Source organism: Maniola jurtina, chromosome 16 (assembly GCF_905333055.1).
Source record: "Maniola jurtina chromosome 16, ilManJurt1.1, whole genome shotgun sequence".
NCBI classification, from domain to species: Eukaryota; Metazoa; Arthropoda; class Insecta; order Lepidoptera; family Nymphalidae; genus Maniola; species Maniola jurtina.
In genome coordinates, this window is record NC_060044.1 from 1,215,432 (window position 1) to 1,235,435 (window position 20,004).

The 20,004-nt window shown below is 38.5% G+C and overlaps 1 protein-coding gene across 4 annotated transcripts in view; it reads left to right on the forward strand.

Annotated features, from left to right (window-relative positions):
* LOC123873360 (1-phosphatidylinositol 4,5-bisphosphate phosphodiesterase) overlaps positions 1-20,004 on the forward strand; it is a 66,335-nt gene that overhangs the window by 7,518 nt on the left and 38,813 nt on the right. For all 4 annotated transcript variants that reach the window (XM_045918194.1, XM_045918196.1, XM_045918193.1 and 1 more), the window contains exon 2: positions 18,014-18,134. In XM_045918194.1, coding sequence (XP_045774150.1) covers positions 18,078-18,134 — 57 coding nt within the window. In that variant the 5' untranslated portion in view covers positions 18,014-18,077. The remainder of the gene's footprint in view (positions 1-18,013; positions 18,135-20,004) is intronic.

Here is a 20,004-nt window from a genome sequence, read left to right on the forward strand (position 1 = left end):
GGTATTAGGGAATGATCTTTAGGTGTGGACTACCAGCGGTTATTAGTTCCGATTGTGGAACCAAATTATAAAGGGAGTGTTATATGACAATACTACATAACATTACTGTCCGAAAAATATGTGTTACTTTCCTAGTGAAATGTAATAGAAACTCTGGATTCAAACTCACATTCCTAAGCGATCTAGAAGCTCTAACCACTCGGCTATTACAAATTAATTAAATCCTGACAAATTATTTAATCTAAGTGCTGTTAATTTAATTAAGTAAATAAAGGCCAATTAGTATTTGGTAATAATAGCAAAATTCTCTAAAAATTTTGGCCACCTTATCTCTTATTATTGTTAAGTACTAATGAATTAATTTTGATATTTATTATAACTAGCCCGTAATATATTTTTATCAGATAAGGGCAACTCAATACTGCCAATGCACCGATTTGCAAAACGGATTCAATAATTGACAAGCAGAGAAGCTTTGGACTAGAGTAGAGGGGCTGGCAAGAAACTCGGCAATTTCTCTTTTCATGAGGCATTCTTTTAATCTTCATTCTTTTTCCCCGTTATTCTGAGTAATAAAGTATTTTTCCCCTTAGTGTGAGTATATCTATCTATCTATCTATTATCATGATCAACCTCTTGCCGGTCCACTACAGACCACGGGTCTCCTCTCTGAGTGAGGGCTTAGGCTGTAGTCTGCTACACTGGCCCAGTGTAGAGTGGCGTGATCATGTATCTATCTGACCTCGACCTTTGTTTCCTGGATGAAAATTAAGCTAATACTACATCGCGTGACATAGTACCTTCAGCTATCATGTCCACGAATTGCTCATTACATTAATAACATAATAGCTTCAATTTCTTAACTAATAAGGCCTGGCGTACAATCTATTATGTCTCTTTGTCACGCATGAATAAAAGTTACTCAGTAAAAGGTAGCTGTATACTACACCACCTCTAACTTTTTAGAGTTACGAGTGTATAAGTGGTGTGTGTTAAGCAATTAGATATCACTTGCTTTATGGACTAAGAGCCAGCGCGTGCCAGACCTTCGTTATTTCATAAAAGCTGAAAGTTTGTCACTCAGGCATGCAGGTTTCCTCACGCGTTGCTTTCCTTCATCGTTAAAGCAAGTGATCCTAGAACGCACATAACTTCGAAAGATTAGAGTTGCGTCCCGGAATGGTACCTCAGAAATAACTAACCTAATTAAGGAATCCTAACCTAATTAATAAAACCTAAATTAACCTAATTAACTAATTAAGGAATCACTAATTAGTACCTAATTAATTACCCATTTTATAAATGCGAGAGTTTGTTTGTTGGTTTGTCCTTCAATCGCCCTGCAACGGAGCAATGGATCCAGGATATGTTTTTGCATCGGTATAGTTAGTTAGGTATGGACCTAGAAAGTGATATACGCTACTTTTTAACCCGGAAAATCAGAAAAAGGCAAATCTGTATGGTACAACATGCAGCATGCGACATGCACACCCGCCCTCCCACTGCTAAGCATGCAGGAAAAACCAGCCACCAAGCAAGCCTGAAATGCAACACCACACAAATCCACTAAAAACACTCGACGCACGTTTCCGACACTGGAGCACCCTTAGGAGATGAAGACGTTAGTTTCAATATTGAAAACAAGTAGGTATGTATTATTTATCACATCTATACATATAATAAAATTGTAGAAAAGTGGTGTCTGTACAATGGCAATATATAAAAAAAAGTAGCAGGGGTTGTTATTATATCGATGCCGAACCCGAAATTGTAATTAATTTTTTTTTTGTCTGTTTGTCTGTGTGTTTGTGCACGCTAATATCAGAAACGGGTTATTCGATTTAGATACGGTTTTCACTAATATATTGTAGTAAGCTTCACTAACATTTAGTGTTTATTTCATGTCAATCGGTTCATAAATAAAAAAGTTATGTCAATTTAAAGAATCACGGCGAACATTTTTAACGTACAGAGTACGTACTACACGCCTCGCGCCTGAGCGTCCGTGGCTATAAGTCACTATTCCACGCGAACGCAGCTAGTTAATAATAACATTTGCTACAATATAGGTCTACAATGCTGTAATTTACCAGTAATGACTGACCATTGTCGACCTTACTCCATCCGACACCATCGAGTGACCCACTTTCCTGTCTTCCTGTATTGCCTACCTATGTGATAAATCGTTAATGTAGCTACAATGTGCGTGCTACATAGGTAGAAGATTAACCTATTTAGATCCGGGCCGTAAATGTATGTCTATCTAATTATTCTATCTTATCAAGAACTAAAAAAAAAATCACAAAATTCAAAATTTCAAAATATTATTATTTAATTAAACTTTTACAAGTACTTTTAATCGTCAAAAGCATTCTACCACTTGAAGTACATTTGAAAGTTGCGCCATACAGCCGCCATATTGAATTTTTTTCAAAAAATTTATATCTATAGTCACTCAGGATGATGAGGTAAAGATTCTAAATTCTAGATGTTATGATGGAACATTTGTTGTTCAACAAGTTATGGCAGGAAACATGGATACCGGAAGGGTTTAGGGTAACCAACCGCTAAGGTGTGGATTGTGAAACCTTAGTGGTTCGTATATTGGATAAAATTCAATATCACGCACGCAGTGACTGCCCATAAGTGGAGTAACACAAGAGCCATAGAACGTAAGGAATAACATATATAATTTAAATGTGTAACTCTGTGGACGGTTCCAAAGCAAATAAAATAAAATAAATAAATAAAATATGGCGGCTGTATTTCATGTATTTGTTTAAATATTTGTGTGCACAGTATCATACTGTGTATTGTGTGTACAAATAAGTATTATAGGTGTACCTAAGTTATTAAATTTAAGAATGTATGACTTTTTGAAATAAATAAATTTGAATTTGATTTTTGATGTAATTTTCAATATGTTTTTTAGTTCGATTCTTGTTAATGCAGTAATTTCGTATAGTATTCGTACCAGAAACGTGAGCTAAAACGTTTCGTACTGGCACTCTGCACACGAGCTCCGATGTAACTACAATAGCCCAAATATTTGAGCGCCCAACAGTGATCTATATAGTAAAGTACACAGCAAAGTTTGTCTGTGTACCAACACAGTTTGCGATTGTCCTGTAATTGGACAGCTCGACCTACTTTCTCGCTTTGAGAGTTCGCGACATCACAAAGTACCTACAGACTCCTAGAGTAAAGAGGATTTTTCTAGAAATCATCTTGAAAATTTTATATAGAGCGCTTAGTGTTAACTGCCCTTGCTACGGGTAAAGGGATGACACTTTTAGATATTTTGATACCAATTTTGGCATCATGGCAACACTACTGAGGTTCAGTATAAAGCGATTAAATCATATCTTCTCATTTTCGATTTGTTTGATGTCGTCTATCAAACTAGAGGAGAGCCGAGTATGAAAAAGGACACCGGATGGGTTCGAAATTAATCGGGCTTACATGGACTAAATACGTGAGTAAGTATAGCCGTTTCAGTATGGAGGATCTCAAAACCATGCGCTTTCAGGTGTGAGGTTGCCATTCAAATTACCTTGGGACAACGATATCGGTTTATCGAACTATGGGTCTCGCCTTTGCCACTTCACCTTCGCAACCCGCTGTTATGTCTCGTTCTCCTACGGATCTCCTCGTTTCTGATTTGATCACGTAAGAGATTCCAAGTATAGCTCTCTCCATCCTCCATCCCTTACTAAATCACATCACATCACACTAATATTATAAAGGCGAAAGTTTGTATGTGTGTGTGTGTGTGTGTATGTTTGTTACTCCTTCACGCCAAAACTACAGGACGGATTTGGCTGAAATTCGGAATGGAGATAGATAATATCCTGGATTAGCACATAGGCTACTTTTTATCCCGGAAAACCAAAGAGTTCCCACGGGATTTCAAAAAACCTAAATCCACGCGGACGAAGTCGCGGGCGTCAGCTAGTATTATATAAAAGGAAAAGCTGACTGACTGACCGATCTTTCAACGAACAGCATCGGGATGTTTGTCATGCACATAGCTATTATAACGTAGATATCCGCTAAGAAGGGATTTTTGAAAATTTAACCCCTGAAGGGTTTAATAAGGGTAAAATAGGAGTTTGAAATTTGTGTAGTCCACGCGAACGAAGTCGCAGGCTTAGCAGGGCTCTCTCCGTCACTCGTTTCTGCTCGTTTCATACAATCGTAGTTCCAATTTCATTTGAATATTAAGCAACCAAAGTCCATGAAATTTTGCAGACATATTCTAGAAACTAATATCTGTGTCTGTGGTGTTTTAGATTTTTCTAAAAATATGTAGTTTTAAAATTACAGGGGCTTAAAGATTTGTATGAAAATTTTTAAGACCGCGTAACTTTGAAACCGAATATTCTAACAGAAATCTAGAAAACCACAGACATAGATATTAGTTTCTAGAATATGTCTGCAAAATTTCATGGACTTTGGTTGCTTAGTATTCAAATGAAATTGGAACTACGATTGTATGAAACGACTGACGGAGAGAGCCCTCTTAAGCTAGTCCCTCAAACAAAGTGGTACTAACTACTAATAGGTACCTACGTTTTAATCATCGAAGCGTGAGAAACTGTTTCGCTAACATTGACCGCGACTCGGCGCGACCTAATTCATTCATTTCATTAGTTACGCGTGTCTCGTGATGTAAACAACAGATATAGATTAGAGATGCCGCGAATACTTGTTATGGTGTATAATCGATTAACGATTATTCGACTATAGGGAATGTCGAATAGCTAATCCATTATTCGCGCATTGTATCCCTGTGGCGAATTGTCGAATTACGAGAATCATTAAAAGGGCCTAGGCTACACTGACGCCTGTCGCTGGCATTAGCTTGGTCTAGGTAATGGTTAAGGTATGATCTTCGTCCACGTGGATTTAGGATTTAAAAATCCCGAGGAAACTTTTTGATTTTCATGTATAAAAAGTAGCCTAATTGCGTTTTAATTATCGAAGCGTGAGAAACTGTTTCACTAACATTGACCGCGACTCGACGCGACCTAATTCATACATTTCGTGATGTAAACAACACACAGATCTAGATTAGAGATGCCTCGAATACTTGTTATGGATAATCGATTAGCGATTGTTCGAATATTCGCTATAGGATATGCCGAATAGCTAATCAATTATTCGCGCATTCTCTATGGCGAATCGTCGAATTACGAGAATCATTAAAAGGGTCTAGGCCACACAGACGCTTGTCGCTGGCATCAGCTTGGACTAGGTAATGGTCAAGGTATGGTCTTCGTCCACGTGGATTTACCATTTTAAAATCTCGAGGAAATTCTTTGATTTTCCGGAATTAAATGCAGCCTACAAGTAGGTATGCTTAACTATATCCGTGTAAGAATTACGTCGATCCGTCGCGTTGCTCCGTTTCGGCGATATTGAAAGACAAACCAACAGACAAACAAAATTTCGCCTTATAATATAAGTAAATAAGTAGGTAAGTAAGTATAGTTATTCCATCCACCACCTGACCAAGTGCGGATTGGCAGATTTCAGAACATTATGGAGTTTCAGGCATTTTTCATTAAACTCTTACTCCTTTGGTAATTATATGGTAATAATGTATTTTTTAACCCCCGACCCAAAAAGAGGGGTGTTATAAGTTTGACGTGTGTATCTGTGTATCTGTGTGTCTGTGTATCTGTGTATCTGTGTATCTGTCTGTGGCATCGTAGCGCCTAAACGAATGAACAGATTTTAATTTAGTTTTTTTTGTTTGAAAGGTGGCTTGATCGAGAGTGTTCTTAGCTATAATCTAAAAAAATTGGTTCAGCCGTTTAAGAGTTATCAGCTCTTTTCTAGTTTTCTTGTAGAAAAGAAGGTTAGATAACCGTTAGGTTCATAATATTATGTCAATAGACAAATGTCAAGCTGTCAAGATGGACGTTGCCTAAATACATAATTATTTATTTGAAAATGATGTTTTGGAAAACTCAAATCCCACCAAAAACATTTCATGTAAAATGTTGCCAAGACTCACAAGTTCATAATGCTTTCACTGTTAAAAAGTTATGAGATCTCTAGTAGAGCCAAGCCCCTAGCTGAGCTTAGAATTGCGCTGCCCATGGGACCTATCCCAAGTCCAAAGTATATAGCTCTTAAATGCTCTTGAGTATATCACATTTATAACAATAAAGAACAAATAACTCTACTTACAAGCTCTGATTTTACAAACCCTAAATCTTGGTTAAAAAAGGACGGCTTGGCCGTTTAATGTTCGTGGTACTTTTATCTGATATGACATTTAAGCCCGGAATAGCTTGTGCGACAATCATGAAGAATAATATAAATTAGTAATTGTCGAACAAACAATTCCTTATGACCTTAATATTATAATATGTTATGACATGTAATAGTTTCACGAACATTAAACGGCCAAGCCGTACTTTTTTAACCAAGATTTAGGGTTTGTAAAATCAGAGCTTGTAAGTAGAGTTATTTGTTCTTTATTGTTATAAATGTGATATACTCAAGAGCATTTAAGAGCTATATACTTTGGACTTGGGATAGGTCCCATGGGCAGCGCAATTCTAAGCTCAGCTAGGGGCTTGGCTCTACTAGAGATCTCATAACTTTTTAACAGTGAAAGCATTATGAACTTGTGAGTCTTGGCAACATTTTACATGAAATGTTTTTGGTGGGATTTCATTTCTTTTTGGCAGGTGCCCTAGATTTTTTTTTGGATCTATTTTTTGTAGGTACCTACATCATTTTCATGGCCCGCTCTCTATCGTTACCTCTTTTTTTAAAAGCTTTTATTCCACTTGCAATGTATGTAACTATGTTTGTTTGGGTGGAATCTTGCAACTCAATTTTAAAGCAGATATATCAAATTTCAGTCTTTTAGGACTTCAGGAAACACATTTTTTAAATGTACAGACTGGGAAAAGTTTATTTTGCTGTTGTTTGAATGAAATCCCTAGCCTACATACCAAATTTCAGTCTTCTAGGACTTAGGGAAGTACTTAAGAACTTTTGACTAGAGGGGTTTTGAATGGCAATAAATCTGAAACCATAACAGGTAGAGAATTGATACTTAGTACGTTTGATAAGTCTGTCAAGGACATATTATCCTGAAAATATCAGCATTCTAGCGATAGACTTTACAAATAATTTGCTTCCCCCATACGTGGGAGTGGAGGGGGAAAATTTTGAATTTCTTAATTTTCCTGTAGTTTGTATGCAATTTCTAGTGTACACACCAAATTTCAGTCTTCTAGGACTTCGGGAAGTACCCTAGAATTACAGACTAGAAGTTTTGACTGTCAATAAATCTGAAACTATAAAAGCTAGACAATTGATACTCAATGCGTTTAATAAATCTGCCAAGGACATCTTATCCTGAAAATATCAGCATTCTAGCGACAGAATTTACAGATTTGCTTCACCCATAAGAGGCGTAGAGGGGGGGCATTTCCAATTTCTTAATTTTCCTGTAGTTTGTTGTCAATTTCTAGTCTACATACCAAATTTCAGTCTTCTAGGACTTCGGGAAGTACCTTAGAGGTTTTGAGTAGAGGTTTTGATGATCATCAGTGAGGGACGAAATCGGCGTATTTTAGGTATCAATAAATCTGTAACCATAAAAGCTAGATATTTGATACTTGGTATATTTGATAAATTTGCTGAGGTCACCTTATACTGCAAATTTCAGCTTTCTAGCGTCATCCAGACCGAAGTTATGACGAGTCGAAAATACGGCGAAACACTTCGAGAAAAAGGTACGTAGCGCCCCGGCCGCCGTTTGGCTCGGCTCGTCTTGGCGGGGGCACTGCCGTGCCCCCTGATACTTTGGATCGTCGGGGGTGTTATAAATTTTTAATTTACATTTGTATTACATACTAAACACGATAGTGTTTTCGTTTCGCTAACCGTCCACACAATGAAGCAATCACTGACCTTAGTAGTGTAGTGTTATCATCGCTTATCACAACGGGCCGGTCGAATCGTCTGTAAAATGCAATAACCTGAAATCACAATAAAGATAAAGTTGAAAACTAAAACCCGACTGCGATCGTCTTAGTAAACGCTAAATATTATACCTACTAAAATTGTTTTCTGTCGCTTTTTGTAGTACATTTATATTCATGAACTCAGAATTTTCTCCTCTTTCATTTGATATCCCACTCGTTACAATAGCAAAAAAAAAATTGTAGACCCCCACTTTTTTGTAACATCCGTTAAGTTAATTTTTTTGTATAAAATGTTGCTATGTCACCCGGGCCTTTACAACGAATCAATTGACACCTCTTTCATCAAAATCGGCCCAGTAGTTTAGGCACTACGGTGGAACACAGAAACTGGATGCAACCATACATACATACATACATAAATACTCACATGCGTAGATACATAGACTGCTAAAATCATAACCCTTCGTTTTGGCTTTGCCGCAGTCGGGTAAAAACTAACATAAACCCCCAACCATAACATAACCCCAAGCCCCCAACTCATCGTCATCGTCGTAGACGTCCACTGCTGGACATAGGTCACTTGTAGAGACTTCCACTCGCCGCAGTCTTGCACCGTCTATATTCTATCCACAGAAAGAAGTTAGTATAGCGCTTTCTCTGTTACGTAATGCTATACAAATGACAGAGACCAAAATCTCAATGGGGCGCTAAGCATTGCGAGTAATCCTTTCTTAGGCTGAGATCTATTGAGCGCACTTTGACTATGCTCAGACTTAAGATTGAGTTAAAACGAGACAGATTTATGTGAGAGATACATCATACACCTCTGTCTCGTTTTAACTCTATCTTAAGCAGCGATCTTAAGTCTAAGCAAAGTCAGAGTGCGCTCTATAGATCTCAGCCTAAGAAAGGATAACACAAAATGCTTAGCGCCCCATTGAGATTCTGGTCTCTGTCATTTGTATTACATTACGTAACAGAGACAGCGCTATACTACCTACCTACCTACTCGTCTGTCATCCATCCCTTTTGCCGCCAAACATTCTGAACCACACAATGTGACAATTCCACCACACATATAAAATTTGTACCTATTGTTTCATTATTAACGGTTTTCAATTATAAATAGCACGATATTGGTTGAATTCGGCGGCCTTCGTGTCGGCAGTGTTTACCAAATGTGTAAACAAACTGCCCGCCAGGCAACACAATACAATATAGAAACGGATATCGGATACAGTTCAGTGGAAATTACTTTACATATTTTTATCGCCTAGTGTAATTACCATGATCAAACCATGGATTCCACAGCTGGAATTCCTCTCGGAATCCATACTAATATTATTGGGAAAGTGTGTCTGTCTGTTACCTTTTCACCGCCCAACAGTTTAACTGATTCTGACAAAATTTGGTACGGGGTTAGCTTATATCCCGGGGACGGACATGGGCTACTTTTTTCCCTGAAAATCAAAGAGTTCCCGCGGGATTCCTAAAAATCCATTTTTATGAAATTTGGTACCGAGGTAGCTTACGTCCCTGTAATTGGTATAGGCATTTTATCCCGGAAAATCAAACAGTTCCCACGGGATCTTTAAAAACCTAAATCTACGCGGACGAAGTCGCGGGCATCCTCTAGTAAATAATAATTTGGCGGCCATGTTGAAATTTTCAACTCTACCTTAGGTCTATGAGATACAGACGGACGGACGAACAGAAGACGGGCCGAGCGACGGCGGAGGCTCAGTAATAGCACAAAAAAACGGTCAAGTGCGAGTCTGACTAGCACACGACGGGTCCCCATTGTACAAGAAATACTACTTTTTTTTTTTTTCATTTTTATGGCGGTCATTTTGAAATTCTTAAATACATAATATTCTGTGAAAATGTCAACTCTCTACCTATTACAATTCACGAGATATAGCCCGCTGACAGACAGACGGACAGCGGAGTCTAGTAATAGGCTCCCGTTGGCACCCTTGGGGCACAGAACTCTAATACAAAGGGTCCCGTTGTTGGCACCATTCAGGTTCATCATCAAAATGGGTCAAGATTTCAAATTTACTCATTTTACATCACTTTACAGTTTATTCGTGTTTCATTGCCCCATTACACGCGAATGACGAGGGAAAGGGCCGTTTTAAATGAATTTCCGAACACGACCCCGGCTGGTATTGCCGCGACCCAGATTTCGCTTTAGTAGCCATTTTGTCCAGTTAATGGACACCTCTACTCCAATAAATGGATACTTAAATGCAGGGCGCTTTTTACACGACTGCCCATAAAAAGGAGTGTTATGGTTTTCCGTATTCATGTATGTACGATGTACATGTATGCAAGTTTCTTTATTTCGCCATAACGTCTAAATACCTGAACTTTCGCTGTATAGTGGGGTATCGTTAGAAACCTTACATCATCCCGAATAACACTAGGTATAAATTTTATGAACAGAAATTTGATATGACGGCTGTATGGCGCCATTTCATTTGCGAAAAAAAAATTATTGTTCAATTATTTTGATGTAATAAACACCAGACCCTTCATGAATTACCTACCCATGAAACAGCCCGACGCGACGCTTTAAGGTGCATGAGACGGGTCTGCCCGCGAAATTCAAAAATCTGGTTTTTCGCAATTTGTAAATTAATACGACAAAGTAGGCTTATGGCATTCTAATTCCGACAATGGCAGTATCATCTTCACAGGATCACATAAAAATCTTTACTTGAAATTAGTCAAAATAATGAGTTTGACATGAGTTACTCACTTAGTTGACACTATAACAAATTTCTTAAACTGGTACTCAAGTAAAGATTTTTATATAAACCTGTGATGATACTGCCATTGGCGCAATTAAAGTGGCATAAGTCTACTTTGTCGTATTAGTTTACAAATTGCGAAAAACCGAATTAAATTTGAATTTCGCGGGCAGGCCCGTCTCATGCACCTTAAGAAATGGACTCTGCGATCTAGACATAACTAACAATTTTGTTCAATTAGTTGTAGGAAGCCGAATAATACCTGAGTGAATTTTGTAATTATAATGGTCTCAAATAGACTTTAAAGGTAGATAAAAAACATATTTCCCTAACAGAATCACTTAACAAATGGAATGTTGACCTTGCTTCGATCCACGTCCACATCGCGCCCGGCTCCGCAAATTGCATTAAAGTGTCCCCCTGGGCTTACTAATATTGTCATTGCTGAAATAACATTTGTGACCTTATGTTAAAACTAGCCGATGCCCGCGACTTCGCCCGCGTGGATTTAGGTTTTTCGAAATCCCGTGGGAACTCTTTGATTTTCCGGGATAAAAAGTAGCCTATGTGCTAATCCAGGATATTATCTACTAGCTGACGCCCGCGACTTCGTCCGCGTGGATTTAGGTTTTTCGAAATCCTGTGGGAACTCTTTGGTTTTCCGGGATAAAAAGTAGCCTATGTGCTAATCCAGGATATTATCTATCTCCATTCCAAATTTCAGCCAAATCCGTCCAGTAGTTTTTGCGTGAAGGAGTAACAAACATACACACACACACACACATACACACAAATTTTCGCCCTTATAATATTAGTGTGAAGTGTGATGTCTTCCTGAATTTCGGTCAATTTCAATAGAAACTAGTCGACTACGTAACGGGTTCATGTAATTTAGGTCTTAGAGGATTTTCGGCGATCGTGGGAGCCATTTTAGCTCAATTAGACCATTTCACTAAACAAATCTAGTGGTATCATAGAATACTGAGCATAGTTTATGATGTAATGACGGACCGAACTGACCAGTCGGTCAGTTCTTCTTCACAAAAATACGCTAGGGGAAAATATTACAATAAAACTTAAAGCCCGCCTTATCTAATTACTATACAAATCATGCCCACGTGGTATGGTGCCAATAATACTGGCTGCATTTCTACATTGGACAGCCAGGCTGATCCGTTGCGCAAAAAATGAGCCAGCCCTTCTGTCACCCGATAAGACAGACTATTAAAGGGTCGAGATGACCAGATTTCGATTCTAGTCTAGTGAAACATTAAGTGATAATGATAATATTGGCGAAGAATACCTAAGTGCTCTAATATTTAATTTATCTTAACCTAACTTTAGATTTTGGTTCTCAAATTTTGTTCTGAACCACATTCGAAGTAATCACAAAATCCCAGAGGATGAAGAATGGCGCCAAAATCTAAAGTAGTATGAGAGATATCGGGGGATGATTTGAATTTTTAATTTACACTTGTTTTAAAGATAAGGTTCCGTGTTTCAAGACTTTCAAGGTAAGAGGAACCTTGGAACTGATATTTTATGTGGTCGTCGAGAGCGGCTCGGCACAATCGCATTAAAGAGCCCCAAGGGCTTCCTAATATCATTGTTCAAATGAGATTTGTGGCGTTATGTAAGCAAGTAGTACCTACGAGGATTTCAATTCAAACTTAAATCTGCCCTATGTCTAACTTTGATATGGTTTCCTTGCTATGAAAAGGTTATTGTTATATAAAGTAAGTGTAGGTGTACAATTACAAATGGGTTCTATGTTTGCGAATTCAATTTCGAATGTTTTTGACCCCCGACCCAAAAAGAAGGGTGTTATAAGTTTGACGTGTGTATCTGTGTATCTGTCTGTGGCATCGTAGCTCCTAAACTAATGAACCGATTTTAATTTTGTTTGAAACCGATTTTAAGTTTGTTTTTTATTTGAAAGGTGGCTTGATCGAGTGTTCTTAGCTATATTATTCAAGAAAATCGCTTCAGCCGTCTGAAAGTTATCAGCTCTTTTCTAGTTACTGTAACTTTCACTTGTCGGGGGTGTTATAAATTGTTAATTTACACTTGTTTGAAAACATTTTCCCATTGACTTTCGAATATTTTTTGAAAACCTTTTCCCATTGAATTTCGAATGTTTTTTGAAAATATGTTTGTGATTGGTTGGTGACAAATATTGGCTCTATCATGTTTCTAGCGCGCTGTACTAGATAACTTCTTTCCGCTGATACGGTATAGTAGAGGAACATATTACAGGAAAATATCGAATCCAATTTATCCTATTGGCACTCCTTTTATAACATTTTGCAGTATTCTCAATTTATTTGTCTGCCAATCTATGTGATCTGCCAGAGTATTCTCAATTTATTTGTGTGCCAATCCGCACTTAGCCAGTGCGACAGACTATGGCCTAACCCATTTCAGTGAGCCAACGATGGGTTGATGATGTGAATGGTCATCATCTCAACCCATCGCCGAGCTCGCCATTTTGCATGGTTCCACCTCAGAATGAGAATGGTTTAGGCTATAGTCCACCACGCTGGTCAACTGTTGATTGACAGACTTCACACCCCTTTGAGAACTTATGGAGCCCTTTCAGGCATACAAGTTTCCTCAGGATGTTCGCGACGAGAGCGTAGAATGCCGCTAAAAAGGCTAAAGCCGCTAAAGGTGTAGGTATCACTACTTTACACTGAATGGTGGTCTAGCCGTATGTAATCACGTTAGAGCCTCAATAGCTCAAAGGTTGAGGAGCGGACTGAATTCCGAAAGGTCGGCGGTTCAAAACCCACCCATTGCACTATTGTCGTACCCACTCCTGGCACAAGCTTTACGCTTAATTGGAGGGGAAAAGGGGTATTACTCATGATTAGCATGGCTAATATTCTTAAAAAAAAGTGTATAGTATGTTTACTTACGTGATGCATACCTACAAATAAACAAAAACTAACTAGGTACCTAACAAGAATAATAATGAACGAATGGAGGTAAAATATCGGCACTGTACTATGATATACGAAGGAATAAATTAAGTGTTCAGATGCCATAGTCCTTTTGCATAAATTCATAAGCTAGAGAGTAAAAACTTCATAAATAAAGCTTTTCATAAAAAAATTGCGAATCCCTGTAACGTAGTACTAACTTTGCGAACATTAAAAACCCCTGGCTAATAAATATAATAAGCGGCGCTTACAAGAGAAAATTCAAGAAAATTCCTCCCCAAAAATTCATCAAAAAGACGGGGATTTTTCTCTTTTGTGTTGAATTCCAGTTTCATATCTCTTGGCTACAAAGCGAACTATTTAAAAGGCTACTTTTTTTAGGGTTTCGTATCTCAAAAGGAAAAAACCGGCCAAGTGCGAGTCAGACTCGCGCACCGAGGGTTCCGTACTCGAGTAATTTTTCCGACATTTTGCACGATAAATCAAAAACTATTATGCATAAAAATAAATAGAGATTTGTTTTAGAATATACAGGTAAAGCTCTTTCATATGATACCCCACTTGGTATAGTTATCTTACTTTGAAAATTTAAAAACATTTTAATTATTTTTTTAATGATGTAACCACAAATTCACGGTTTTCGGATTTATTCCTTTGTTTGTGCTATAAGACCTGACAGACAGACAGACAGATAAACAGACAGACAACAAAGTGATCCTATAAGGGTTCCGTTTTTCCTTTTGAAGTATGAAACCCTAAAAAGAGATAGGATAGCTGTTATACACCTATAGGGTACTTCCCAGGGATCATGTGGCAGATAGGTAGATCTTATAACACAAAGGAAAAATCCCTAAGTCCCTATAAGAGACAGTGCATTTGTGGACGTCTATCGGTTGATAATAATGTTGATGATGGTAGATATTTTTAACGATACGAGAAAACAAGATATCCTACTTCGCTACTTGTGAGTTTCTCTGGAAACGGTCGAAGGGCGAACGAAGGTCCGAAATGCGAGACCTCCGGGAAAAAGGTACTTACGTAGTTATAAAGATTTGTTCCAGTGAGAGCATATTTGACCTTCCAGGCTTCGCCTCAGGGTCGTACTGCGCGAGGTCAGGGACCGCTGGTCTGGATGGCTTGAGTCTTGACCTCAGAGTCAAGTGGCGTTCTTGTAACTTTGTTGTCGACGTTAGGGGTAAATTGGACAAGGATATCAGTGATGACAAATGGATCCGAAACATGGTCGCTAATCTCCTACTAATATTATAAACGCGAACGTTTGTATGTATGGATGTTTGTTACTTTTTCACGCAAAAACTACTAGACTGATTTGGCTGAAATTTAAAATGGAGATATATTAAACCCTGGATAAACATATAGGCTACTTTTCATCCCGGGAAATCAATGACTTTCCACGGGATTTTTAAAAACCTATATACCATAGTTGATTTCCAAGCTTAATGAAGCTCGCAATAAAGGCTTAAAATTTAAATACACTACAAAATGAAGATGGCGGATGAATAATGGGGGGATTTATTTTGTTTTATGTCTGCCTGATTTACTGGGAGGGATAACGCCCCGTCATTTGTGTGATTGACTTTTTATTGCTCCATTGTTGAACTGATTTGAAACTCAAATAGCTTGGCAGTAGATATTCACAATAACCGCGACTTCGTCTACGTTCAATGCTTTCAAACTAATATTTTACCCCTTAGTGGGTGAATTTTCGAAAATCCTTTCGTAGCGGACATGACGTACTCGTAGCTCTCTGCAATCTGTCTGTCAGTCAGTCAGTCAGTCAGTCAGTCAGTCAGTCAGTCAGTCAGTCAGCCAGTCAGTCAGCCAGTCATCATTTACCACCAGGTGAGATTGCAGTCAAGGGATGACTTGTATCTGAATTTAAAAAAAAATGTGCTATAGGAAATTGATGCTACTACGAGTAGGTACAACGGGGTTGGGGCATGTGGTTGGGGGTTGAAACTTGAACCGTCGACCTTTCGCTAACCACAAAGTAGGTATTTCGAAATATATTCTAGAGAAGGTAACGCCAGATTAGCATGGCAAAAGCCCAGTGAAAACACATTATATACACACATAAAATATTATCTGTAACAGCTTGCGAAGGAGTTTTGAGATGGCGTATTTTATTTCGAATGTCATTGAAAAAGTTAAGGTACGTTTCCGAAAGTGAGTTGCTTATTTTATTACGCAAATGTAAAGCATATCAGACAGTCGTGGACCGTGGTGTATGCCAAAACTTTGAAAGCTCGTTGAACGGTTTTAAACTAACGGTTACTCCACTTAATTATAGCCTCTAAAAACTGTTATGGAAATCACCTAAATAACGCTACAAATTGCATTTCTCGCGCTAAGAAAAATATCCTGTCCTCTTCTATTAGAAGCGTTTCGAAAGAGAGCGCTTTTTCTTTACCGATTTCGGTAGGAATTTCACGATTTTCAGATTCGGTAGGTAGATAATCGATAAAGAAAAGTTCTCCCTTTTCTGGAATCGCTTTTGGAAGGAGATAATCAGAAGATTTCTTTCGGAGCGAGAAAAGAAGCATTTTAGAGTAAATTTTATCCAACAGAATGTTTGAGTTTGAGTTCACAAGCACAGAGCTAATAGCTAATACAAGTATTTAACTATTATTTGACTATGATAAAAATAAAGACTACTTATGCGGTAGACTCTTTAGCTGATACACGGGATTGATTTAGTTTTACACTTACTAAATACACTCCGTAACTATTTTTAACTCAAGGTTCAAAAGGTTTTAAGATTAGTTTTAATTTTGTAGTTCCTAACATTTTTGTATTTTATCCTCCTTGTAGTTTTCTGTGTTGATGGCTAGTTAATCTATTTATTATATCTGTGAACGCATGAACGCACGTCTTGTAAGGTGTATTGAAAACGCACTTTAAGTCATCCGCTGTAGGAATGTAGGGCGGAATAACAAAGCGGTAACCGAAGTATTAAAAAGTATAAACATTTTGTCTGGAGCGAGAATAATATACCGACATATTTCTTTTCGCGGTTTCAATCAAAAAAGCATTACGAATCTTAAGTATTTTCTTATTTGTTTTCCATGGTATTTCATTGTACAAATAGGTATGAGGAAAAGTTCCTTTAATTTGTTCTACGAAGGTACCTCCTGTCTGTCTGTGTTATCTTATAAAGTACTAGCTTATGGCTGCAACTTCGTTCGCATGCACTACACGAATTTCAAACCCCTATAATAGTCCCTTTAGAGGTTCAATTTTCAAAAATCCTTTCTTAGCGGACTTCTAAGTCATAATAGCTAACTTTTTTATTCAGATACAAGTTAGCCCTTGACTGCAATCTCACCTGGTGGTAAGTGATGATGAAGTCTAAAATGGAAGCGTGCTAACCTGGAAAGGGTATGGCAGTTTTCACTAAACCCATACTCCTTTGGTTTCTACACGGCATTGTACCGGAACGCTAAATCGCTTGGCGGCACGGCTATGCCGGTAGGGTGGTAACTAGCCACGGCCGAGGACTTCCCACCAGACCAGAAATTTAGAAATTATAAAATTCCAAACCCCTGCCGGGAATCGAACCCGGGACCTCCACCTAAAGGTCGTAAAAACATACATATCTACATGCGAAACATCCGTCAGTCCGTCCAGTAGCTTGATCTGTGCGTTGATAGATCAGCTCTACCCTTTCCTTTTCCTTGTACTTTTTTTGTGTTTTTTCGGACCTTACCACGGACGTCAACGATTGGTAACTAATGTATAATACAAAAAGTTCGCTTTTATACACACATAATACTAACATCCTATCAAGAATCGGGATACGATAAGTAGGTACCTACCTACGTAAAAACGACCTTGATCTAATTTCGTCAAAATATGCATGATGAAGCGTTATCTATATTTTAACACATAAAAATACTAGCTGATGCCCGCGAATTCGTCCAATTAGATTTAGGCGTTTTAAGTATCCCGTGGGAACTGATTTTTCAGGACAAAAAGTAGTCTATGTCCTTAGAATAAAAACTCAGTCCTTCCCTGGGATTTTATAAAGACGGCTAAACAGATGGGCCGTGAAAAGCTAGCAGATAGACATACACATCCGCATAATCATACCTACCTATGTGACATTTTGTCGGTCTCAACGACAGAGACAACGCTCTACGAAACCGCTATCTCTTTCTAAAGATCCAATATTCTCTGCCGGGTAGGTACTGTACTTAAACTTGTCTATTTTGGGATTGAAACTTCACGTTTGATCCCACAATATGATTGCTGTCTATAATTCTAGATGTCTCCACTCCATTAATCATCTGTAATGGTATCTTTAGACTTGTTTTATAATGTCTTGCTCCGTTGTCCTCAGGAGATGGCCAGCTGCTAAACAGGAAGAGCGAAGTTTCGGGCGAGTGGAGTGAGCGCCCTGCACCATGACTAAGAAGTTCGAGTTCAACTGGCAGATACCAGTGCCGGAACCACTGCTGCAGGTTAGAAACTAGGAATGTACGGGTGGCCTCAGAATTCGAGTAGCAATTCCGCGAAACTATTGCATCAAAAACCTGACTCACTTATGACCTTTTTCTATAAACACGCCACGTACACCTAACGCATGTGCATAACCGTGCCACGCGAATATATGATCATCAAGGTGCTAAACAACTTACGGCCTATGACTGTACATCTTTACTTCCAATGACTCGAGCTTTCTTATGAGTTGTGCCCATGGCAGTTGTGCTATGGGCACAACTCATAAGAAAGCGATATGGAGAGGGAGGTAGGTGCCCGAGAAGTTACTCTACGTGATCAAATCAGAAATGGAGAGATCCGTAGAAGAACCAAAATAACCGACATAGCTTAACCCCATCGGCTATCGGTTTTGCGAAGATCTGTAGGCATCTGATTGCAAAGGAAGTGCGTAGTTCGGGTAAGTGGAGTGGAGTGGAATGGAGCAATACCGCCACAGACTAATAAATACGAGTTTGATAGAGAAAGAAAGTGGACATGTTTTCCTGTTTTCCATCGCGTGATATGTATGCTCAAGCCTTTATTCTGTACAGACATTTTGTGGAACTAATTCAGACCCTATACATGAAATGGAGAAAATGAGAATAGAAATGGAGAATCAGAGATAGAACGGAGAATGTTCTCGAAATTCGAAATATGGTTAGAGTTAGTAAAACATGGATTCCTCAGACCGCAGTTTGGCAACATTTGCACTTTGCTTGATGAAAATTGAAATGCACTTTGTATATTGAAGCGCCTTTGATATCGATAGGTATTATGTGATGACTGGCTAGGCTTTTACAGATAAGAAGTACTTAACTCTTTTTAGATAACATACTTTTGACCGCAGATAGTAAGGATAAAAAACCGGCCAAGTGCCTGACTCGCATTTTGCCGATGGTTTCGCGCACCGAGAATTCCGTACACGGGTATTTTTTTCTGACATTTTGCATGATAAATCAACAACTATTATGCGTAAAAATAAATAAAAATCTGTTTTAGAATGTACAGGTAAATCCCTTTTATATGATACTCCACTTGGTGTATTTATCTTGCTTTTGAAAATACTAATTGTTCATGAACACATTTTTTTGTGATGAAACCACAAATTCATGGTTTTCGGATTTTTTTCCTTTACTTATGCATAAGACCTACCTACCTGCTCACGATTCTAGGTCAATAGAAAGTACCCTATAGGTGTTCTTGACAGACAGACAGACAACAAAGTGATCCTATAAGAGTTCCGTTTTTCCTATTGAGGTACGGAACCCTAAAAACGATGATAGCCTAGTGGTTAAGACCTCGGTCTACTAGGGAGTCGGAGGTCCGATCCCGGGCGCGTACCTCCAATATGTGTGTGTGTGTGTGTGTGTGTGTGTGTGTGTGTGTGTGTGTGTGTGTGTGTGTGTGTGTGTGTGTGTGTGTGTGTGTGTGTGTGTATGTTTGTTACTCCTTCACGCAAAAACCACTAGACGGATTTGGCTGAAATTCAGAGTGAAGATAGATAATATCCTGGATTAGCACATAGGCTACTTTTTATCCTGGAAAATCAAAGAGTTCCCACGGGATTTCAAGAAACCTAAATTCACGCGGGCGAAGTCGCGGGCATCGGCTAATTAGGTAATATACCACTTGATTTGACGATGAAGGAAAACGTCGTGAGGAAAGGACGCTTTTGAGTTCTCATAATGTTCTTAAAGGTGTGTGAAGTCTACCAATCCGCAATTGGCCAGCGTGGTAGACTGTGGTCATACCATTCTCATTCTGATGGGAGACCCGTACTCAGTAGTTGACCGGTGCGATAATGGTTTAATAATAGGAAAGTTTTAATCCGTCCAACATAATGCAATTAGT